Raw genomic sequence first — 25,896 nt, forward strand, 5'->3', positions numbered from 1 at the left:
GATCAGTGTTGTTGTATTTTATGTGACTTTATTGGAGCCATGAAAAAGATTAAAATTTGAGTCCTCAGTGGTTGATACCATCTTTTCAGTTAGCCATTAAAAAGGTAACAAATAGCAAGCTTTCAAGACTAAAGGGATTCAAAGCGTAATACATAAAATACAGAGCAAGTGGCTTGGTTAGTTATCCATTCAATTCAATGGTGATACTGTCCTCCGAATTAGGGAAGGTCCCACCTCTCTGACCCACAGGATATGCTACACATGTCTGATAGATGTGCCATAAATATTTATACAGTTGTGCTCAAAAGTTTACATACCCTGGCAGAATTTTTCCTTTCTTGGCCTTGTTTCAGAGAATATGAATGATAACCATGAGTGGAGAAAGTTTTTTTGTTATTGGTTTTGTGAAGCCATTTATTGTCAAACTACTGTGTTTTCTCTTTTTAAATCTTAACGACAACCAAAAACATCTAAATGACCCTGATCAAAAGTTCACATACCCCAGTTCTTAATACCGTGTATTGCCCTCTTTAACATAAATGACAGCTTGAAGTCTTTTGTGGTAGTTGTAGATGAGTTTCTTTATTTTCTCAGATGGTAAAGCTGCTAATTCTTCTTGCCAAAAAGCCTCCAGTTCCTGTAAATTCCTGGGCTGTCTAGCATGAACTATGCGCTTGAAATCTCCCCAGAGTGGCTCAATGATATTGAGGTTTTGGAGACTGAGATGGCCACTCCAGAACCTTCACTTGGTTCTGCTGTAGCCAATGACAGATCGACTTGGCCTTGTGTTTTGGATCATTGTCATGTTGGAACGTCCAAGTACGTCCCATGCACAGCTTCCGGGCTGATGAGCGCAAATTTGCCTTCAGTATTTGCTGATAACGTGCTGCATTCATCTTTCCTTCAACTTTCACCAAGTTTCCTGTGCCTTTGTAGCTCACACATCCCCAAAACATCAGCGATCCACCTCCGTGCTTTACTGTAGGAATGGTGTTCTTTTCATCATAGGCCTTGTTGACCTCTCTCCAAATGTAACGTTTATGGTTGTGGCCAAAAATTTCAATTTTGGTCTCATCACTCCAAATTACCTTGTTCCAGAAGTTTTGAGGCGTGTCTCTTTGCGGTTTGGTGTATTGTTTGCGAGACACTTTGTGGCATTTGCGAAGTAATGGCTTTCTTCTGGCGACTCGACCATGCAACCCATCTTTCTTCAAGTGCCTCCTTATTGTGCATCTTGAAACAGTCACACCGCTAGTTTTCAGAGTCCTGTATTTCAGCTGATGTTATTTGTGGGTTTTTCTTTGCATCCCGAACAATTTTCCTGGCAGTTGTGGCCAAAATTTTTGTTGGTCTACCTGACCGTGGTTTGGTTTTTACAGAGCCCTTGAGTGACCACTTGTTAATTACAGTTTGAACGCTGGTGACTGGCATTATCAATTCCTTGGATATTTTTTTGTATCCCTTTCCTGTGTTATACAGTTCAACTACTTTTCCCGTAGATCCGCTGACAATTCTTTTGCTTTCCCCATGACTCACAATCCAGAAACGTCAGTGGCTGGATGAAAGATGCAAGAGTCTGTCTGGATCCCAGAAACTCACTCAGCTTTTATGCACACACACACTGATTACAAGCAAACAGGTCACAGGTGAGGATATTACCTTTAGTAGCCATTCAAACCCATTTGTGTCAAATTCGGTGCATGTCATCAGGCCAAAATCACCAGGGTATGTGAACTTTTGATCAGGGTCATTTGGAAGTTTTTGGTTGTCATTAAGTTTTAAAAAGAGAAAACACAGTAGTTTGACAATAAATTGCTTCACCCAACCAATAACCATGAGTGGAGAAAAAGTTTTTTCGTTATCGTTCATATTCTCTGAAACAAGGCCAAGAAAGGAAAAATTCTGCCGGGGTATGTAAACTTTTGAGCACAACTGTAATGGGAATAACCCTTTTAAATTCATAATTTAAAGAGGTTGTCCACTACTTTATCATTGATGGACTATCATATTAATTTGAATAGGAGGCGGATGTGCAGTACCCAGCCGTGACCACTCTCAGAAGACAAAGCAGCTCTGCAATTGACCAGTTGCGGTTGCCAACAGCACCGATGACAGCTGATCGGCAGGAGTGTCAGGTGTCGGATCCCGGCCGATCAGACCCTGATGACCTATCCCAGGGATAAGTCATCCATAATAAAGTAGTGGACAGCCTCTTGAAATGAATTCTACAGGATATGGAGGTTTTTATATATATATATATATATATATATATATATATATATATATATATATATATATATATATATATATTTGTCAGTGTGCAGTACAGAGAGGGCATTTTATCAGTGTGTGACAGCATGTATGGAGACACCCATGCAGTGCACAGAGAAGGTGCATCCTTACTGCACTAGAGCCAGATAGATCATATGGCTTGAGGGGAAATTTATTGAGTGTTGAGGAACTGAAATATTAGTAAAATGTGTAACACGTCACAATACAGCAATAAACCTGTATCAACATAAATCCAGAAAGCCCCTTTAATATGAAGCCTCAGGCAACATTCTTTAATCTCAAACATTGCTTTCTTTACTTTCCCACATTTAGATCAAGAACAAAGGAAACCTAATATCTACAAAGATTCCAGTACGGAAAGTAGAACATGAAGACCATTAAGTCATATACACGCTATATTCTAGCTTTAGAGGGAATCTGTCAAGGGGATTTATCCCTATAATGTATTAGAAATGCCTTATTAGCCTCTTAGTAATAAATGCATTATTAAAAACATCATTAAGTATTGCTGTAGTCTGTGGAAAAAAATGTTTAATCCCAGTGCATTGACCTGGATTAGTCTGGGAGCGCTATAAATAAATCATCCCTGCAGTTTGCTGGTATCATGCCCACAATGGTGTTAATGACAAACAAGTGTGAGCAAGGAGAGGAATAGGGACTACTACGCCTCTTCTCTGCTCTCCTTGCACCCATTTTGTTTGTCATTTATGCTGCTATTGGCGTTGCCAGCAAACTGCAGGGATTAGTGACTGCGCTCCGGTCTAGCCTGTGTGCACATGTTCCTTGGATAAACATTATGTTTTCAGACTGCAGCAACACTTAGTTGTAATAAAGGCAGAATCCCGATAAAGAGCTCCTGATACAGAGTAGGGATAAATCCCCTTGACAGATTCCATTTAATGGGCAAAAGTATTGGGACACACCTGTTAATCACTGAATTCAGATTTTTCATTCAGTCCCATTGTCACAGGTGTATAAAATCCAGCCCCTAGCCATATATTGTACCTTAAAATACACTGCTCAAAAAAATAAAGAACACTTAAAACAACACAATGTAACTCCAAGTCAATAACACTTCTGTGAAATCTACCTGTCCAGCTATTAAGCAACACTGATTGTGAATCAATTTCTCCTGCTGTTGTGCAAATGGAACAGACAACTGGTAGAAATGATAGGCAATTAGTAAGATACCCCCTATAAAGGAGTGGATCTGCAGGTGGTGATCACAGACCATTTCTCTGTTCTCATCCTTTTTGGTTGTTATTTTGGTCACTTTTGAATTTTGTCATTGCTCTCACCCTTAAAGGTACAGTAGCATGAGGCGGTGTCTACAGTACAACCCACAGAAGTTGCTCAGGTAGTGCAGCTCATCCAGGATGGCATATCAATGCGAGCTGTGACAAGAAGGGTAGCTGTGTCTGTCAGCACAGTGTCCAGAGCATGGAGCAGATACCCGGAGATGTTGAGGGAGCCATAGGAGGGCAACAACCCAGCAGCAGAACCATTACCTCCTCCTTTGTGCAACGAGGAACAGGAGGAGCACTGCCAGAGCCCTGTAAAATGACCTCCAGCAGGCCACAAATGTGCATGTGTCTGCACAAACGGTTAGAAACAGACTCCTTGAGGTGCTATGAGGGCCCGACGTCCACAGATGGGTGTTGTCCTCACAGCCCAACACCATGCAGGACGCTTGGCATTTGCCACAGAACACCAGGATTGGCAAAGTCGCCACTGTCGCCCTGCGCTCTTCACAGATGAAAGCAGGTTCACACTGAGCACATGTGACAGACGTGACAGAGTCTGGAGACGCCGTGGAGAGCGATCTGCTGCCAGCAACATCCTTCAGCATGACCGGTTTGGCAGTGGGTCAGTAATGGTGTGGGGTGGCATTTCTTTGGAGGGCCGCACAGCCCTCCATGTGCTCGCCAGAGGTAGCCTGACTGCCATTAGGTACTGAGATGAGATCCTCAGACCCCTTGTGAGACCATAGGCTGGTGCGGGTGGCCCTGGGTTCCTCCTAATGCAGGACAATGCCAGACCTCATGTGGCTGGAGTGTGTCCACAGTTCCTGCAAGATGAAGGCATTGAAGCTATGGACTGGCCCGCCCGTTCCCCAGACCTGAATCCGATTGAGCACATCTGGGACATCATGTCTCACTCCATCCACCAACGTCACGTTGCACCACAGACTGTCCAGGAGTTGGCGGATGCTTTAGTCCAGGTCTGGGAGGAGATCCCACAGGAGACCATCCGCAACCTCATCAGGAGCATGCTCAGGCGTTGTAGGGAGGTCATACAGGCATGTGGAGGCCACACACAATACTGAGCCTCATTTTGACTTGTTTTAAGGACATTACATCAAAGTTGGATCAGCCTGTAGTGTGTTTTTCCACTTTAATTTTGGGGGTGACTCCAAATCCAGGCCTCCATTGGTTAATATATTTGATTTCCATTGATGATTTTTGTGTGATTTTGTTGTCAGCACATTCAACTTTGTACAGAACAAAGTATTCAATGAGAATATTTCATTCATTTAGATCTAGGATATGTTGTTTGAGTGTTTCCTTTATTTTTTTGAGCAGTGTATATTTGTGAAAGAATGGCTTGTTCTAAAGAGCTCAGATACCAGCGCTGTCCTGTAATAGGGCTCCACCATTGCTACAAGTCAGTTTGTGGAATTTCTTCTTCCCTCCTCAATTTTCCACCATCAACTGTGATTAGTATTTGTGAAAAGTGCAAGCAATTGGGAACCACAGCAACTCTGCCTCTAAGTTACAGTCCATATTTAGTTTGACCGGGGTCGCTGAGTATCGATAAGCATCTACTATATAATCGGCTTATCCCGTCTGTCCGTCCAGGAAATCCCGCATCGCTAATTGGTCCGGCCGCGGCCAATCAGCGACATGGGATTTCAGAACAAGATGGCGGCCGTTAGCGGCTCATCTGCCGCACGGAGGTCAGCGGAAGTACCCGCACAGGCAGCGCTGCTCCCCTGTCCTCACTAACACGGTTCGCTGATTATTGGCGCAAAATTTAAAACACCGTTGTCCTGAATAGTAGTGCGCAACCCATTTAAACACTGCTTCGCTGATTAGTCACGCCCGGTCCGCCGAATACATATTCTTGAATACCCGATGCGTTAGAATCGGGCCACCATCTAGTAGTACATAAACGTCACCAACACTCTGGTGACTCACTACCTCTCTAAGAAGACCACCTTGTGCCAGGAACGTCTTGACATGGGTTTCCATGGCCGAGCAGCTGCTTACAAGCCCTACATTGCCATGCATCTGATGGAGTGGTGTAAAGCACGCCGACTCTGGACTCTGGAGCAGAAGAAACGTGGAATGACGTATCGCGCTCCGTTATCTTGCGATCTGGTTGATGAGTCTGGGTTTAGTTAATGATCCACTGCGCTAAAATGCTGAGGTAATATACACCTATAGGGCAACACCTGCTGGGTTCGCAACTTGGACAAAAAAAAAACGTATTAAAAAGAGGGAAGGCTACAGCTGTTATACATTATAAACATAAACTGAAATACAAAACACCTATAACTATTACAGACTGGTTGTAAAAAATATATCTGCGGTTAAAAATCTATACTAATACTCCACCAGTGTGGCGTACATGTGCCACTAAAACCTTATCTAAGGTTAAAGGAGGATACACGTTATAAATGGCCGCTGGACCTGCTTCTCAGGTACATAAGCTAGCTGTAAGGTCCAATGTTTCTGCTAAAATCCACAAATAAGCAGTAGTGCTGGTACATAAAAAGGAGGAAAGCTCCTCTGACCATGCACTGTACCGAAGGTTAGTCTGAGTCCATCGTGGCTGTAAAAGCTGCGGTCCGGAGGCACGGTGTGGAGTCAATCTGGATAGCGGTGTAAGCGAGCAGGGAGCCCCGGCCAGTGGCAGGCCTGCCGCTAAACAACAGAGTGTAGGGAGATGGCAGCGGCGTGTGACGTCACACGTTCACAGAGGGACAGAAGCCTGACTGTTCTGTCTCATCCCTTAGCCCATGTACACCACACTGTTTGAGTATTATTACAGATTTTTAGCTGCAGATATATTTTTTTTGATTGTCATATGCACTTGCATGTTAATATTGGTACAACGAGTCTGGTAATAGTTATAGGTGTTTGTATTTCAGTTTATGTTTATAATGTATAACAGCTGTATCCTTCCCTCTACAGCTGTTTTTATTGTACTACTGGCAATAATACTGGCTGGGCCAAGCCTTAAGGGGATCACCGCAACGTATATTAGTATCTCACTTTTTAATACGTTTTTTCTTGTCCAAGTTGCGGACCCCGCAAGTGTTGCCCTATAGGTGTATATCACCATAGCATTTTAGCGCAGTGGATCTTTTATGTTTATGTCTAGCTATCATTCACCAGTCCAGGGGTGTTATTTCCATTTGCTACTATCAAGCTTTTGATTTGATGACACACTAGCTAGCGTGGGTGGTTGTGTTCTACTATTTTGGGTTTAGTTAATACCAAGAGAATATTAACTGCCTGACTTCAATGTGCCAACTATAAAGTTTGGTGGAGGAGGAATATTGTTATGGGGCTGTGGGAACAGTTTGGGAAGGATCTTTTATATTCCAGAAAAATTGATACAATGAACAATGCAAGTCCATAAAGACATGGTGATTGAGTGTGTTACAGAAGAACTTGACTGGTTGCACAAAGCCCTAACCTCAACCCCATTCAATACCTTTGGAATGAGCTAGAATAGAGATTGTTAGCAAGGCTCTCTCATCTAACATCCATCTCTGAACTCACAAATCCTCTTCTGGGTGAATGGGCAACAACTCCTACAGACACTCCAAAATCTAGAAGCCTTCCAAAGAGTGGAAGCAGTTTTATGTCAGTTTCACACATACACAGTGCTCTCCACTGAGCACTTTGTCAGGGTTTCAAGCAGCATCCCCAACGATTCCATTCACTATTATGAGGCAACGAAAAATGTACGACAGCCAGAGACTGATGTACATTTCTGCCACCTTTTTGGCATAAATTCCGTTGAATTTGTCAGGCTCGCTTGGTCACGCGCCATCCAAGCTGCACACAATTTTCAAATAGTTACCAGAGTTAGCCTGGACTGGCATAAAAATGCGAACAGTCACACAGATTTTGCTCAACTTGCGAGTTTTACTAAAATGTTGCTACATTCAAGGATTTTTAGGCCAGAATTCTGGCAAACTGCTTGATGATATGGCCCCATAGTGTATTTCGCCACTCATTCGGTCAGTAGTCCCCTTACAAGTTGCTTTTAGTTGTGGCGATGAATGACCATAAATACACAGGATATTAAAAAAAAAAGCTTTATTTATCATAGTACAAGTACAGGATACCGATGGCAACAGATTTTGTCGATATCAAGTACAGAAAGGAAACTGCTTAATTGCAAACTATAATTAGTTATATATGAGTGGCCATGTAAATGTAGGAAAGAAACTTCTTTGGTGTGTTTCTCATGTCATTATAACAGCCAACTGACTTGTCGAAAAATTCAGAGTTGACATTGTTCACCGAATATGAAGGCACAATGAGAGGGCAGAGAAAGGTCACTTAGGTTCCATTGCAGGTGAAATAACTTGGGTAGGCATATAAAAGCAGATTTGGTTTAGCCCATAGAGATGTGGAGAAGTTACACCACATTCAAAAAGGGTTTGTATCCAAAGAGGCTTTAAAAAAGGCACCATCAAAATGAACACAGTCCTAAATATTAAAATCTGGGATATGCTATGTTTGGACATATCTGATGTAAGTGGAAAACATAACCACATGAAATGGATGGAAGTTTACTATATAATTAGAAAAGTTACTGATAACATGCAGCAGAAGAACCCGGCTTGTCCCATTGTAAGGCAATGCATCAAGCTATATAATACTGCCATGGTAGGGTGGAAAGTGTGCAATGTGCTACTAACTGAACATAGGTAAAAGTGTCACGACTGCCGCATGGTTGGGAAAATAGCCTGAGATCTCTGATCTAGCACAGGTATAGGCAGCGGCAAGACATGGAGCACAGCTCCCTTGGTAACAAATGATGCTCCTTAAATATATCCCTAACATTATACATTTCTGATACAAATAAATGTAACCCAGTTACTGTAACATAACCCCAGCTAGTCATACTGCCACTTGGGCAGCATGGTCCTATACCAGCTGTAGTTTAAAGCCCGGCATTAGCAGCCACGGTTTCATTGAGTTCCTCCACGTTCCAGAGGAGGCCCTGAGCCTATCCAGAGGTAACATGCACTAGTGATTCTAGCAGGATTTCTCATATATACATATTGTCACTCTTCATCTTCTTGCAGGTAGTGCCCAGGGGAGCAGCTGACTAGCTCCTAATCACGGTATAGAGTGGCACTCTTGGAGCTGTAGGAGGAAGCATGACAGCAGCTCTGTGAATGCTCTTTCTTGGGCTACAGTAATTTGCCACTGTCAAGCAATAAAAATGCAAATTCTATCACATTATCTGGTATTACCGTTGATCCAATGTCATTCAAGTCCTGAATGGGCCAGGTTATCTGACACATTAATTTCATGTAAAACCCTGTTGGATTTCCTACTTCTATTTGATTTACCTTCATTTTTACATCTCTTCGCTATTGCTGCCCTCTACAGGTCACATATTTGTAATACATTTAGTGTCCATAGAAAAATTCCCCCCATTGTTGGAGGAACAAAGAGTACACATACAATTTCATTGTTCTTATTTTAAATGAGGAAGGGTTGGGACTGAAGGAATGGAGCGCCACTTCACGCAGGCTTCTGAATTTACAGTCAATTGCTATTTGAAGGGGGGTTTAAAGTATCAACTTGAGCCATTTGTATTAACATTGCTATAAAAAAACAAAGAAAAATGTAAAGCAAAGTTTAAAAACTGTACTGTTACTGCTAAGTTTATTATGTCACTGTCAACAGTGGCAAAATAAGATTTAGCCAAGAAAAGTAACATACTAAGAAGGCCAAATATGGAGAAGACTTGATAACCTGGCTGTGTTTGTGCAGCCTCTACAGAGCAGAACACTCAGACATTTCCCATAAGCTCACTGTACCATATTTCTACAGTCTTTTCAGCTCATATCTATCCCCAATGATTATTGAGTACAAGCTCACTGGGAAATGCTTATTTCAAAAACCTGGCCTATTAAATGTTCCATTCCTACTAAAAAAAATGTTGTTTTTAAAAAAGTGAATAAAAAATGGAATGTAATAAAAAAAAATAGTTTTCATGTAAAAACTATAAATTAATGGACTAATTAAATAGACCTGAAATTAGGAGACTATTGCAATGTGTAAACTAAGCAGGCCATTATGGCCTCTTCCTAAGATAATTGGAAGGTATCCAGCCCTCCCAAATTGGGCCTCCGCTAATAACCTTACAGAACCACCAGCCACTTGAGCTCTTCTCCTGAACCTCAAATACTGTTCCTTCCTTAAAGCTGCTGGTTTCATCATCCCCATCAAAATCAGCAATGGCTACATAACAGCAATCTTTGGCCATCTCACAAGGTAATGATCTTTCCTTGAAGTCTGACTTATCTACCTGCCTTGTTGCCTGTGTCTTTGGAACAAAGCTATTTCTTACTTTAGTGTCATCCATAATGGATGAAGGTAGGAATGGCTTTGCTTTTGGTGGGACCAGTATAGGCTTGTTAGAAATGGGAGCAGCTACAGAATCAGAACCTTCCTTTTGTGGTGTTGCCTTCACATCACTGGTTTCGTTGGACAATTTTTTAGGAGGAGGTGGTCGTCTTGGCGGTATTACAGGTCTCGGGGGGGCATCTCTTCCAGTCTTTGTTTCACTGTGTGTAGTCCTCATAGGCATTGGCAATGCTTTAGATGGTGGCCCTTTAGGTATTTCATCATCCTGCTTGTACTGATGTCTTGATTCTGTTTTTTCAAGAGGTCTGCCAGCAGCCCCTTGATAAGGTGCAGTATACATTGGAGTATCACTTTCTCCACTGTTTACAAAAGGTTCTTGCTCATTGGTTTTTTCTGGAGACTTTGCAGAAGGTTTAAGTCTACTTCTCAGATTTGAAATATCAACCTTATTTTCTGAAATCATTTCACTTTTAGCTGCAGGGACTGGCTTGGGTCTCACCTCTGGTTTGGACTTTAAAAAGGGATTTGGGACCATCAAATCTACCTTCTCTGTCGATTGGTCGGGTTTAGGTTTGTTAGGGACAGGCTTAAGTACAGGCTTTTTTAGCTCTTTGGGTGAAACTTTGTGGCCACATTCCAATCCCATTTCATTTTTAAGCTGAAACATTTTACCTTTGTCACCTTTTATCTCAGGTTTTTTTATGTCTTTTGGAGGTAATTGTCTCTGTGGGCTAGAAGCAATCATGCTGGGAGATGGTTTTGGAGGTGGAACACGGAGCTGCGGCATGCTTGGTCTTTCAGAAATATCTTCGGTCTTCAGCATTGATTCCCTTCTTATAGGTAGACTTGGCTTCTCCTCCCCTTCATCTTCAGCAGCTTCATCATATACACTGTTGAATGTTTGTTCTTTACCATTAAGCTGAGTACTTTTAAAGCCTTGCTCTTTGTTTTTCCACTTTACTACAGAATCTGTGCCATTTTGAGGTGGCTCGGGCAGAGGTCTACAAGGCCCAGATGTTTCTTCGAAAGAACTACTTTCTGCTGAAGCATTTGCCAAGCACAGCTGAGCCATCTCATTAGGCAAAGGGGCCAAAAAGTTAGGCCTTGAAGCATTGCTTGTTTTTTTATACTTGTCAATAAAGGTAGCGGGGGCCCAGCCCTCCTTATCATCAATCTGAATGTACCACCAGCCACCATGGTTTTTCTCTATTACCTAATAGGAAACACACAGAAATATTATTATGTAAAAATTATAAATAATCATGGCAAACATATCAAGGACAGAGATGGTCAATGCTAGTAAATATAATGCCACATTTGACCTATGTAAACTATTAATTTAGGCATACAGGTTATAGACAGTTGAAGAAATTCATCCCTGTATGTCTTATATCAGATGTCTTGTTGCTGAGAAATCATCTTTTACCACTTTATGTAAATGACCTCTTCCAGGCTTATTTTACATGAAGGGGACATTACCAGTGTAATGGCTGCTCTCCGGGGTTGCAATATGTTGCAATACAGCAGAGCTCAGAGAGCTGCAAAAAATGTGTTTGCAAGAAGACAAATTTCAACTCTCCTGTTCCGTGTTAGTTACTTGTCTCACACTGGTAACTCCCCCTTTTATTTAAAATAAGCTTTGGATGAGGCGTTATCTTCCAGGCAACGTCCTCCTCATAGCTTGGATTTCTCTGGAATAAGACATAAGATTGCAGATATTAGGGTATCATTTTATTCAGCTTCCTAAGACCTACATGCCCATATCTGGCTTAGGAAGGTTGATCCTATTGATAGATTCCCTTTAAAGATAATGCAAGTGTAGCATTTGTGCGTTTCTCAGAGAGACAGAGCATTTATAATTCAGTCTTCATTAATAGAAAAAGTGGGAAAACTCTGCCTCAGCATTTTTGTGGGAAGGGATTCTTTGAGGCACCAGGGTCTCCGGGAGGTTCTGGGCCTACCAGAAATAGGGAAATAGAAGTTTGCACGCTGGACCTGGTCAGGTGATCTCCAGCAGAGGATTTCAAAATTTAACTGTCGAGCGCGAAGTGCCTGAGGTGATTTCGGCGCCAGACACAGAGAGAGATGTGACGCAGGCCGGACGCGCTGATGGAACCAGCGAGAGAGACTGTGGTGAGAGACCCGTAAGGCAAGACGGGTGGCTGCCAGTGAATGAGCGCGGGATTCAGCGCAGCGGTCCCTCGGGAGTCACGGCTACGGAAGAGGACCGGGACTTTGATATGACATTAAGGAAATGTACAAGACTCTCCTACCCACGACGTGGAAAACCACCCCGATTGACAGGACAAAGAGGATAGAAACGAGTCGTGCCGGAGAGATCATCTCAGCAAAAGCCGACGAGTGTCATCACTGAACAGGGCTGTCACTTCAACCGCTCCCTCACGGTACCGGGAACAATCAGGTTTAGGGTATCAGGTTGGGAGGGGGGCAGGTGAGGTGGAACAAGCCAAACGGGATCTAACTGACTTTGTCAGAAAAAGACTTAAAAGCCTAGCAGGAATAACCGGAGACCCCCGCTAGGGCCATTTGCAGAACCAATGGACTTCAGTGCTAATCCCATATTTGGGCTAGATACAGTATTTTGGAGAAGGATTTTATTGTTATTGCTATTGTGATGTATTGTGTGTTATTGCTATTGTTATTGTGATAGTGTTCTCATTACTAATCCCTATTGCAATCCCTGTCAGCTTGTTTAACCCCTTTACAGCCTGTGCCGTATTTGTACGCACAAGGCTGTAACCCCCGGTTCAGTGAGGGCTCCGGTGCTGAGCCCGCACTGAACCGGGCACATGTCAGCTGATTATTACAGCTGACATGTGCCCGCAACAGCCACGGGTGGAATTGCGATCCACCCGCGGCTGTTAACATGTTAAATGCCGCTGTCAATCTCTGACAGCGGCATTTAACTTGCGCAAATCGGATGCGCGTCACTTACCACGCCCATCGGCGACCCCGTCACATGATCGCGGGTCACCGATGGGTTGGGATGACAACCCTGGGTCTGCAGCAGACTCCAGTGGTTGTCATGAGCTAGTCGCTATGAGCGCCACCTAGTGGTCGGCGCTCATAGCACAGGACCATTTCTGCTGCATAGAGGTGATCTGCTGATCATCTCTATGTAGCAGAGGCGATCAGACAAGTGCTGCTTTTAGTCTCCTATGGAGACTATAGAAGCAAGCAAAAAGTGAAAAAAAAATGTTTTTAAAAATATTAAAAAAATTAAAAAAGTCTAAAAGTTTAAATCACCCCCCTTTCGCCCCATTCAAAATAAAATAATAATAAAAAACCACATACACATATTTGGTATCGCCGCGTTCAGAATCGCTCGATCTATCAATATAAAAAAAGAATTAATCCGATAGGTAAACGGCGTAACGAGAAAAAAATTCTAAACGCCAGCATTACGTTTTTTGGTCGCCGCAACATTGCAATAAAATGCAATAACGGGCAATCAAAACATCGGATCTAGTCCAAAATGTTATCAATAAAAACTTCGGTGCGCAAAAAATAAGCCTTCACCTGGCCCCAGATCCTGAAAAATGGAGACGCTACGGGTCTTGGAAAATGGCGCCATTTTATTTATTTATTCTTTTAGCAAACTTGGAATTTTTTTTCACCACTTAAATAAAAAAGAACCTGTACATGTTTGGTGTCTACGAACTCGTAATGACCTGGAGAATAAGAATGGCTGGTCAGTTTTAGCATTCAGTGAACGTGGTAAAAAAAAATTAAACAAAAACAACTGTGGCATTGCACTTTTTTTGCAATTTCACCGCACTTGGAATCTTTTTCCCGTTTTCCTGCACATGATATGGTAAAACTAATAATGGCGTTGAAAAGTACAACTCGTCTCGCAAAAAAATAAGCCCTCACACGGCCATATTGACCAAAAAATAAAAACGCTATAGCTGTGGGAACAAGGGGAGCAAAAAATGAAAATGCAAACACGGAAAATCCCAGGGTTGCGAAAGGGTTAATATATATATATATATATATATATATATATATACATTGCTCAAAAAAATAAAGGGAACACTCAAATAACACATCCTAGATCTGAATGAATGAAATATTCTAATTGAATACTTTGTTCTGTACAAAGTTGAATGTGCTGACAACAAAATCACACAAAAATCATCAATGGAAATCAAATTTATTAACCAATGGAGGCCTGAATTTGGAGTCACCCCAAAAATTAAAGTGGAAAAACACACTACAGGCTGATCCAACTTTGATGTAATGTCCTTAAAACAAATCAAAATGTGGCTTAGTATTGTGTATGGCCTCCATGTACCTGTATGACCTCCCTACAACGCCTGGGCATGCTCCTGATGAGGTTGCGGATGGTCTCCTGTGGGATCTCCACCCAGACCTGGACTAAAGCATCCGCCAACTCCTGGACAGTCTGTGGTGCAACATGACGTTGGTGCATGGAGCAAGAAATGATGTCCCAGATGTGCTCAATCGGATACAGGACTCATCTCGGTATCTAATGGCAGTCAGGCTACCTCTGCCGAGCACATGGAGGGCTGTGCGGCCCTCCACAGAAATGCCACAGAACACCAGGATTGGCAAAGTCCATGTGCTCGCCAGAGGTAGCCTGACTGCCATTAGGTACCGAGATGAGATCCTCAGACCCCTTGGGAGACCATATGCTGGTGCGGTTGGCCCTGGGTTCCTCCTAATGCAGGACAATGCCCGACCTCATGTGGCTGGAGTGTGTCAGCAGTTCCTGCAAGATGAAGGCATTGAAGCTATGGACTGGCCCGCCCGTTCCCCAGACCTGAATCCGATTGAGCACATCTGGGACAACATGTCTCGCTCCATCCACCAACGTCACATTGCACCACAGACTGTCCAGGAGTTGGCGGATGCTTTAGTCCAGGTCTGGGAGGAGATCCCACAGGAGACCATCCGCAACCTCATCTGGAGCATGCCCAGGCGCTGTAGGGAGGTCATACAGGCACAAGGAGGCCACACACAATACTGAGCCTCATTTTGACTTGTTTTAAGGACATTACATCAAAGTTGGATCAGCCTGTAGTGTGTTTTTCCACTTTAATTTTGGAGGTGACTGCAAATCCAGGTCTCCATTGGTTAATAAATTTGATTTCCATTGATGGTTTTTGTGTGAATTTGCTGTCAGCACATTCAACTTTATACGGAACAAAGTATTCAATGAGAATATTTCATTCATTCAGATCTAGGATGTGTTATTTGAGTGTTCCCTTTATTTTTTTGAGCAGTGTATCTCTATCTATCTATCTATCTATCTATCTATCTAAATACAGTACAGACCAAAAGTTTGGACACACCTTCTCATTTAAAGATTTTTCTGTATTTTCATGACTATGAAAATTGTACATTCACACTGAAGGCATCAAAACTATGAATTAACACATGTGGAATTATATACTTAACAAAAAAGTGTGAAACAACTGAAAATATGTCTTATATTCTAGGTTCTTCAAAGTAGCCACCTTTGGCTTTAATGACTGTTTTGCACACTCTTGGCATTCTCTTGATGAGCTTCAAGAGGTAGTCATCGGAAATGGTTTTCACTTCACAGGTGTGCCCTGTCAGGTTTAATAAGTGGGATTTCTTGCCTTATAAATGGGGTTGGGACCATCAGTTGTGTTGTGCAGAAGTAAGGTGGATACACAGCTGATAGTCCTACTAAATAGACTGTTAGAATTTGTATTATGGCAAGAAAAAAGCAGCTAAGTAAAGAAAAACGAGTGGCCATCATTACTTTAAGAAATGAAGATCAGTCAGTGCGAAAAATTGGGAAAACTTTGAAAGTGTCCTCGAGTGCAGTTGCAAAAACCATCAAGTGCTACAAAGAAACTGGCTCACATGAGGCCCGCCCCAGGAAAGGAAGAAAAAGAGTCACCTCTGCTTCTGAGGATAAGTTTATCTGAGTCACCAGCCTCAGAAATCGCAGGTTAACAGCAGCTCAGATTAGAGACCAGGTCAATGCCACACAGAGTTCTAGCAGCAGACACATCTCTTCAACAACTGTTAAGGGCAGACTTTGTGCAGCAGGCCTTCATGGTAAAATAGCTGCTAGGAAACCACTGCTAAGGACAGGCAACAAGCAGAAGAGACTTGTTTGGGCTAAAGAACACAAGGAATTCACATTAGACAAGTGGAAATCTGTGCTTTGGTCTGATGAGTACAAATTTGAGATCTTTAGTTCCAACCACCGTGTCTTTGTGCGACGCAGAAAAGGTGAAAGGATGGACTCTACATGCCTGGTTCCCACCGTGAAGCATGGAGGAGGAGGTGTGATGGTGTGGGGGTGCTTCGCTGGTGACACTGTTGGGGATTGAAAATTGAAGGCATACTGAACCAGCATGCCTGCCACAGCATCTTGCAGTGGCATGCTCTTCCATCCGGTTTGCGTTTAGTTGGACGATCATTTATTTTTCAACAGGACAATGACCCCAAACACACCTCCAGGCTGTGTAAGGGCTATTTGACCAAGAAGGAGAGTGATGGGGTGCTACGGCAGATGACCTGGCCTCCACAGTCACTAGACCTGAACCCAATCGAGATGGTTTGGGGTGAGCTGGACCGCAGAGTGAAGGCAAAAGGGCCAACAAGTGCTAAGCATCTCTAGGAACTCCTTCAAGATTGTTGGAAGACCATTTCCGGTGACTAAAGAGAATGCCAAGAGTGTGCAAAGCAGTCATCAAAGCAAAAGGTGGCTACTTTGAAGAACCTAGAATATAAGACATATTTTCAGTTGTTTCACACTTTTTTGATAAGTATATAATTCCACATGTGTTAATTCATAGTTTTGATGCCTTCAGTGTGAATGTACAATTTTCATAGTCATGAAAATACAGAAAAATCTTTAAATTAGAAGGTGTGTCCAAACTTTTGGTCTGTACTGTATATAAATTGTTATTTATAGCTGAAAGTACTTTGTTTTCTCCATATTGTAAACGTAATAAAATTTTAATTTCGAAAAAAATATAACTCTTACTTCAACTTTTAGTCCTGCCTGGAAGCTGATACCATCATGAATGGTGGTCTGGAAGTCTGCAATAGTGTAATACTCTTCTTCAACATGTGGAGGAGTAGGAGGTTTAGGGAGATTAAGTCCTCGTGGCTGAAGTATTTCCATTAGAAGAAAACAAAACCATGCAAAAGAAACCATAGTAAAGATAATACAATTAGCATATATATTTGTTGCAATATGAATGTACTATGTACTGTATACACTTGAGAAAGAAATAATTATCTGACTTGGGAACTTAGATACGGGTTTTATATCAGTAATTTTAACATGTGTAATAAACATTCATGTAAAAATAATTCAAATAACAGGTTATACATCTGATCAGATTTTGATAATTTCTTTAGGTGACATTTACACTATTTTATTTTCAGTTGCAAGTAGCTGCATTGGAAACCTCTAGGCCATTGTCCCCAACCTGTAGCTTGAGAGCCACATGTGGCTTGCGGGACTGTGATGTGTGGCTCGCAACTGTCTGCCAGCTTGCTGTATTAGCAAACTGATATTAACAGCAGATCTCTAGATGGTGACTTGTGTGTAACCCTGCACAGAAGAGCAGATCTGAATGGGGGTAAGGTAGGAAACCCTGGAGCTTGGCATTCTGCCTTGGTGTGATTTCCAGGGCTGTGGAGGTCGGAGTCGTGGAGTCGGTGTCCATTTTGGTGGAGTCAGAGTCGGAGTCAGTATAAAATGGACCAACTCCGAATCCTTAAATATATAATAAATTGGGTACAGTAGTTCAATGCAGTTTGTGGGGAATATTTTTTCATAAGAATTTGGGAAAGTTATGAAATGTCCTATAAATGTCTGTCCTATTCCTGATCTAAGAGTCTAGACTTTTAGCTGAGATGAATCTGTGCTACAGTAAATTTATCACTTAAACATGAGCCATGTATGAGGGAGTCGGAGTCATGGAAATTGAGGAGTCGGAGGTTTGGCTTACCGACTCCACAGCCCTGGTGATTTCAGTGGAAAAGCTTTGGCTGTCATTATACTGGTAATAGGGGGGTCTGGGTGTCACTACTATGAGTGGGCAGGAGCTGGATGTGGCTCACGACCTTCTCTCAGAGCTCAATGTGGCTTGCGACCTTCTTTCATAACTGACTGTGGCTCTCAAGGTCAGAAAGGTCAGGAACCACTGCTCTAGGGACACCTGTTCCTTTTTTTACACAAAAGTATAAAAATATGCAAGACACGTATTGTAAAAATAGGTACATGGAAAGCAACCAGATGAAACAGATTTGTTTTTTCTCATGTGATTTAGGCCTAAGACTGGTAAACATATTAAACCACCTTTAACCAGGCCATTTAACCTCCTGACCAAAACAGTTTTTTAATTTTGTACTAATGTTTTTTTTACCCACACAGATATTCAAATAATATTTGCATCTTTATTCATGATATGTAGTGCTTAATGTTAATTTTCATACTATTTATTTATTTTTTCAACTATATTGGCTGATATCAACATGCAAGATAACAAAATACGTACCTATTTTATAAACTTTTTCAGTTGTACGGTGACTAGAAAGGGTCACTAAAATACATTTTAAAATGTGTTACCCTTTCTATAACCGTTATTTTCTATATTTTGGGCACATGGTTTTGTTTTCGATGGGACAGAACTCTTAACAAACACTCATTTTGATTGGCTATGGCTTCTTTTTATCTGTTTACCTTGTGACTTTTGTTTTCCTTTGTTTAATTTATTTATTTTTTATTGATTTATTTCATACATTGTGCCCCCTATGTAGGTCACAAGAGACATTTGGGGGCATTTCAACATTTAAATACTTTTTTTTTTAATCTGATTTCCCAGTTAGAAGGGAACTCAGCCTCCTGGCTGCATAGCAGAGCTGATCTAAATCTCCTATTATCCAGCAGGTCCTGCTTCCTCCCTACACCCAGCGATCACAAGACCACTGGGACTGGAGGAGGAAGCACTGTCAGCACTTCCTATTCTGTATACACAGTGCTTGTTCAGCCTTTTTTATATAGCCATAGAGAAGATAGAGATGGTAATAAAAGGTCTCTACCTTCTTTATGGAGGAGTTCAGCTGTGTCTAGTCAGACAATATCATGCAGCTGCTCTACTATGCAGTCACATTTTAGAGTGTCACTGCAGAGTAGAACGTGGACCGCCCAGTTGTTTATAAACAGTCTGGAAGTAGTTAACTCTGTGCAGATTGCTGAACAGGCATCTGAGGGTATGTTCACAAGGTGTGTTTTTGTCACATTTTTCCAACTTTTTTCCATGTGTTTTTGCCAAGGAAAAACACAGCTTTTTACTGTACCAGCAAAGTGAAGGGGATTTCTGTAACCTCATGCTGCTTATTTTTTCTTTGCAGATTTGAAGCAGTTTTAGATGCAGCATGTTAATTCTTTTAGTGTTTTTTGCAAAGTTTTTCACCCATTTAAATGAATGGGGGAAAAAACATCAAAAACACACACAAAAAAGTGGCAAAATGCGCATATTTTAAGTACCATTTTTAACTGCCAACACACCAGCATTTACAGCAAATTTTTCTGCTGCAAATACTGAATGTTTGCACATACTCTTAGAATTGTGTAGTTCAAGAGACAGGACCCCACCTCACATGTCCTGCCTAAAAGCTCTCACAGAGTGAAGTACCGATTTAATAGAAAGCTATCGATCTGCACAGAATTAAAGGACGTACATACAATATATAAAAAAATGACTCAAAAATGTAGTCACTCTGTAAGTTGTTCAGTTTCTTGCATAGACAACAACTCATCATGATTACGGAGATGTAATACTGATACAATACTGATGCTATAGTAAAGCAATTCCATCTGTAATACGACCATGTTATGGATTTATACTGTGTTAGACAGGCCTTGATCATCTTACATTTGGATTATGCTAACAAAGAAAGATCTATGAACAGTTAACTGTCCATGAAAGATAAAACAGTCATTATCAGTGTCATGACTAGTGTTGAGCATTCCGATACTGAAATATCGGGTATCGACCGATATTCGCGGTATCGGAGTTCCGATACTGAGTTCCGATACTTTTAGAATATCGAATACAGGAATCGGAAGTTCCCATAATGCCTGCGCTCTGCAGTGTCTCTGAAGGATGACAAGCTGGATGGCAGCGCTCAGCTTACTGTACTTGTCATTTAGTGTTAAAGGATTTATTAAAAAAAATAATAGTGTTTTCATCTCTTTAAAAAAGCCGGCCGGCAATTCAGCAGCGGCATACACCGGTACCCGACAATTTACAACAGAAAGAATAGAGCATCACACATAGATTAGATAGATAGAAACATGTCAGTCACATATATAAGAAGTACAGTGATAGTGTTGGTTACTGTACTTGTCATTTAGTGTTAAAGGATTTATTAAAAAAAATAATAGTGTTTTCATGCACCGTCTCTTTAAAAAGCCGGCCAGCAATTCAGCAGTGGTACCCGGCAATTTAGAATAGAAAGAATAGAGAATCACACATAGATTAGATAGATAGAAACATGTCAGTCACATATATAAGAAGTACAGTGATAGTGTTGATTACTGTACTTGTCATTTAGTGTTAAAATAAAGGATTTATTAAAAAAAAAATTGGCGTGGGGTTCCCCGTAATTTTAATCTCTAGCGGAGGTTAAGCAGACGGCTGGGGCAGATGTTTGAAGCCTGGGAAGGGGGTAATACTCACGGAGCTTCCCAGGCTACTAATATCAGCCCCCAGCTGAATACCTAGCCTTTACTAGCTATTAAAATGGGGGACCCCCCAAAAAAATGACGTGGGGTCCCCCCTATTTTAATAGCTAGCAAAGGCTAGGCAGACAGCTGGGGGCTGATATTAATAGCCCAGAAAGGGTGCCATGAATATTGGCCCCCTCCCAGGCTTGAAACACCAGCCGTCAGCCGCCCCAGAAATGGCGCATCCATAGGATGCGCCAACTCTGGCACCTAGCCTCGCTCTTCCCACTGCCCAGTAGCGGTGGCAGTGGGGTAATAGGGCTGGGGTTGATGCCAGCTTATAATGCCAGCTGACATCAAGTCCAGGTTAGTAATGGAGAGGTGTCTATAAGACACCCCCATTACTAACCCCATAGTCAAAGTTAAAAAAAAAAAACACACCCAGAATAAAGTCCTTTAATTGAAATAAACACACAATTTTTTAATGTTCTAAATTAAACCATACTTACCATCACGCCTATTCCAGCTGAAGCCAATATCTTCTGCAATAAAAGTAAAATAATAAACCAACATCATCCTTACCTTTCCATGGTTCCCACGACAGCTTCAGCTCTGCTATATTGACATGACAGGCTGGATCGCAACAGAACGCTGCCATCCAGCTTGCCATGCCGCACACACTGAGAAGCGCAGGTATGCTTGCGCTCCTCAGTGTCTGGCTGTGACGGCATCCAGATGAGCCGAGTTCATGTCCAATGAACTCAGCTCACCTCATGCACGTCACTGACAGCGTGGGAGAATTCTCCTGCTCAAGCGCTGAGCGCAGGAGAATTTCCCCACGCTGTCAGTGACGTGCATGAGGTGAGCTGAGTTCATTGGACATGAACTCGGCTCATCTGGATGCCGTCACAGCCAGACACTGAGGAGCGCAAGCATGCCTGCGCTTCTCAGTCTCTGCGGCATGGCAAGCTGGATGGCAGCTTTAGGCTGCGATCCAGCCTGTCATGTGAATGTGAAAGACAAAAAAGGGGGTGGGGTGGAAAAGCGCAGTGCTTGTGTGAACCAATATGGAAGTAGAATATACGTGCAGATACAGTGGTCTGCTCACCTGAGTGGGTTGTGCAGACCGCACAACCCAGGTTAAACAGCTACTGGCGCTGATAGTGCTGCCACGATGCCTTCAGTGTCTCCTCTGGATTAGCAGATGGAGCTTCCAATCATGTGATTCCGGGTGGGGTCACATGGGTGATGACATCATCGCAGGTCCTACAGGTCCTGCAGCAGCTGAAATTGTATCCAGTTCTTTCCAGCCTCCAGCCACAACTCCCAAGGGAAAAGTGAACAGTGTGCAAATTGAAGTGGTCAGTGGGGCGCTAGAAACTGGATAAGGCGCTGGAAAAGGATAAAGCAAACCTCTTTATTGAAGTTCTAATGCCCACAACGCGTTTCTGCAGTGGTCTGCTGCCTTCATCAGGTAGAGTTATCAGTTTACTCCACCTGATGAAGGCAGCAGACCGCTGCAGAAACGCGTTGTGGGCATTAGAACTTCAATAAAGAGGTTTGTTTTATCCTTTTCCAGCGCCTTATCCAGTTTCTAGCACCCCACTGACCACTTCAATTTGCACACTGTCATGTGAATGTAGCAGAGCTGGAGCAGTCGTGGAAACCATGGAAAGGTAAGGATGAGGTTGCTTTATTATTTTACTTTTATTGCAGGAGATCGTTGGCTTCAGCTGGAATGGGCGTGACGGTAAGTATGGTTTAATTTAGAACAATAAAGAATTGTGTCTTTATTTCAATTAAAGGACTTTATTCTGGGTGTTTGTGTTTTTTTTTTTAACTTTGACTATGGGGTTAGTAATGGGGGCGTCTTATAGACGCCTCTCCATTACTAACCTGGGCTTGATGTCAGCTGGCATTATAAGCTGACATCAACACCAACCCTATTACCCCACTGCCACCGCTACAGGGCAGTGGGAAGAGCGAGGCTAAGTGCCAGAATTGGCGCATCCTGTGGATGCGCCATTTCTGGGGCGGCTGACGGCTGGTGTTTCTAGCCTGGGAGGGGGCCAATATTCATGGCACCCTTCCTGGGCTATTAATATCAGCCCCCAGCTGCCTTCCTAGCCTTTGCTAGCTATTAAAATAGGGGGGACCCCACGTCATTTTTTTGGGGGGGTCCCCCATTTTAATAGCTAGTAAAGGCTAGGTATTCAGCTGGGGGCTGATATTAGTAGCCTGGGAAGCTCCGTGGGTATTACCCCCTTCCCAGGCTTCAAACATCTGCCCCAGCCGTCTGCTTAACCTCCGCTAGAGGCTAAAATTATGGGGATCCCCATGCCAATTTTTTTTTTAATAAATCCTTTATTTTAACACTAAATGACAAGTACAGTAATCAACACTATCACTGTACTTCTTATATATGTGACTGACATGTTTCTATCTATCTAATCTATGTGTGATTCTCTATTCTTTCTATTCTAAATTGTCGGGTACCGGTGCTGAATTGCCGGCCGGCTTTTTTAAAGAGACGGTGCATGAAAACTGTTATTTTTTTTAATAAATCCTTTACACTAAATGACAAGTACAGTAAGCAACACTGTCACTGTACTTCATATATATGTGACTGACATGTTTCTATCTATCTAATCTATGTGTGATGTTCTATTCTTTCTGTTCTAAATTGTCGGGTACAGGTGTATGCCGCTGCTGAATTGCCGGCTTTTCATGTAATACATTCTACATTATTCTTAGTTGTTTTCCTTCATGTAGAATTAACCTACAAGGAAAGAAAGGGTTTATTTTTATTCCGATATTTGTATCCCATTGACTTGCATTGGTTTCCGGTATCGGATTCGGCGATATCCGATATTTTTTGGGTATCGGTCCGATCCAATCCGATCCGATATTTCCCGATATTGGAAGGTATCGCTCAACACTAATCATGACTGATGACCTTAAAATGTGATGTTGTAGGATATAATGAAGGATTTAATGTGTAATTCCAAAAAAAGTCCTGAAATTATAATACAATAGACCCCATACAAAAACTATAAAAGCATGGAAAATAGAAGTTGGAATCAACTGATGAAACATTTTACTTTTCAGTTTTTCCAAAATAAAATTTTGTTCCAATTCCTGAAATATCTAAACACTTTTTGTAACACATATATAAAAGTGAGTACTCTGCATGGTGTTTGAGAGTAGAAAATGGGTTAATATAAAACAGCAAAAAAATCAGATTATGTAGTAAGTTAAAACTGATCATTTTATAGACAAACAAAAACGTACTATGGTAAGATCCCGGCGGGGTGGTGGTCTCTGTCTCATTATGGGGGATTCTGTCAGAAGAAAAAGCAGATGTTAAAATGTATTCTACAGGGCATACGATAGTTTGATCTTAAGTACATTTCTGAATCCTCTACAGGTAAGCAGACAAAAGGCATTTGACAATTCCAAAAATTCTCTTTCAGCACACAACATAACTTTTTCCATCAATTAAACAGCCACATGTAGTTCTCATCGTATAATTTGTTTAAAAAAACTAGGACATTCGTCTAAATTTAGATTTACATTGGTCACAAAGTCCATCCCATAATTACTCTAATGTCTAAGAATACATATAAGGAACTACAAGGAAGACAACTACCGGTAATTCATGAATTTAAAAAGGATGGCTAATGAGTATGCGTTCAATGGTATCTTAATTCAGAAGGACTGGCATACTCATATCCAGGATCCTTTTTCAGGACTGCAAGGACCGTTTTTGTGGATGTGTGTGGACCTTTGTTGACTGTTCTAATGTTCATTATACGACTAGAAAACAGATATAAACCAGCAATACTGACTGATCTGGAAGCGATATTTAATGCATTATTGCTTTTTTATTTTCGGCAAACTGGTCTGAAAGATTAAAAGCAGCCTATAATTCAAAAAGTAATTCCAATATAAATGAGAGCACACAGAGCAAGCCAAAAAAACTACTTCCAACTGTGTTACATTATAATAATTAAAAATCAAACAAATGTACCTAAACAATAAATGGTTTATTGAGGTACACAATTACACATAAAATAAAAATTAGAATCAAGGAGCAATGAAAGCAAAGGGAGGCTGATGAAAAACACAAAATAATGAAGATAAGAATACAATAAAAAGAGTAGCTGTCAGATGACAGAATATTGCCAAGAAATTTGACTTAATCAAAACGTGCGTCAGGGAAAGCACATGTGGTGACACATTCTATTTTATTTTTGAGTATGTCTGACTATAATGCATTTTTATCTCCTTACTACTGAGGAGGCAGAAATTTGAAGCAAAAAAAGATCAAAGGTGAGTTGAATCAATTGGCTTAAATCTACCCTGGGAGATGAATACTCCCCGGTCTTTGCTGTGGAAAGGGCTCACAGAGTTCCAGCAACCCCCCCCCCTCCTGGGGCCCCTCCTAGACCCCTTCTTACTAGACTGTTGAATTCTAAGGACAGAGATACCACCCTGAGATTGGCAAGACAAAAAGGCTCTATTAAATACAACAATTCTACAATTTCTATTTTCCCTGATTATTCCGTGGAACTACAAAAACAGAGAGCACAGTTTATGGATGTAAAGAAGAAACTTAAAGACAAAGGGACTATCTATGCAATGGCTTATCCTGCTCGTCTCCGAATTGTTTCTGGAAACTTTACTACTTTCTTTGCTACCCCGGAGGAAGCGTTGGAGTGGCTCCAGTTGCACCCATAGCCTGGAAAAGGGTGACCGACACCCTTTGTGTCGCAGTTCCTATATCGAATATTGGGTTTGATGTAATTTGATACACCTTTTACATATGCGGGAGTTCAGACTTTTCATCGTCAAAGACAACATAATACCTCACACTGGGATCAGTGATGGTATTCCCCGAAAGGAAGCGTCATAAGAAAAGTTTAAGTTTACTTCTTGTTTAGTTTGTGTTTAGGGTTGTTGTTTACAAGTTGAATGCTGTCAAAGTGGTCAGTCCTGTTTGCTTTGTCTCCATGCAATATGATTTGTTGGGACTTATAGTGGCGATAGATCAACCAGGTGAGCCCCATAAATATATAAATTGGGTGGAAATGATTGGATACGTCAAAACGGAAATAATGAATATGAGCAGTAATAGTGCAATGGCCTTTTGCTTCTACCCCTCATATTTATTCCCATTTTTCTTATATTAGGTAAATGGCGTTGCTACTGAAATGTATGACATGGAATATAAGAGGTCTTAAATCCCCTAAGAAGAGGGTTAAAGTA

The 25,896-nt window shown here is 41.7% G+C and overlaps 1 protein-coding gene across 2 annotated transcripts in view; it reads right to left on the reverse strand.

The window, feature by feature from the left end:
• Positions 1–7,608: 7,608 nt before the first annotated feature.
• SH3PXD2B (SH3 and PX domains 2B) overlaps positions 7,609–25,896 on the reverse strand; it is a 248,122-nt gene continuing 229,834 nt past the window's right edge. For both annotated transcript variants that reach the window (XM_073651312.1, XM_073651313.1), the window contains 3 exons: positions 23,920–23,969; positions 16,930–17,055; positions 7,609–11,130 (listed from right to left, as the gene is read on the reverse strand). In XM_073651312.1, coding sequence (XP_073507413.1) covers positions 9,625–11,130; positions 16,930–17,055; positions 23,920–23,969 — 1,682 coding nt within the window. In that variant the 3' untranslated portion in view covers positions 7,609–9,624. The remainder of the gene's footprint in view (positions 11,131–16,929; positions 17,056–23,919; positions 23,970–25,896) is intronic.

This window comes from Phyllobates terribilis, unplaced genomic scaffold, assembly GCF_046119375.1.
Source record: "Phyllobates terribilis strain yellow unplaced genomic scaffold, ASM4611937v1 Scaffold_11__3_contigs__length_659146591, whole genome shotgun sequence".
NCBI classification, from domain to species: domain Eukaryota; kingdom Metazoa; phylum Chordata; class Amphibia; order Anura; family Dendrobatidae; genus Phyllobates; species Phyllobates terribilis.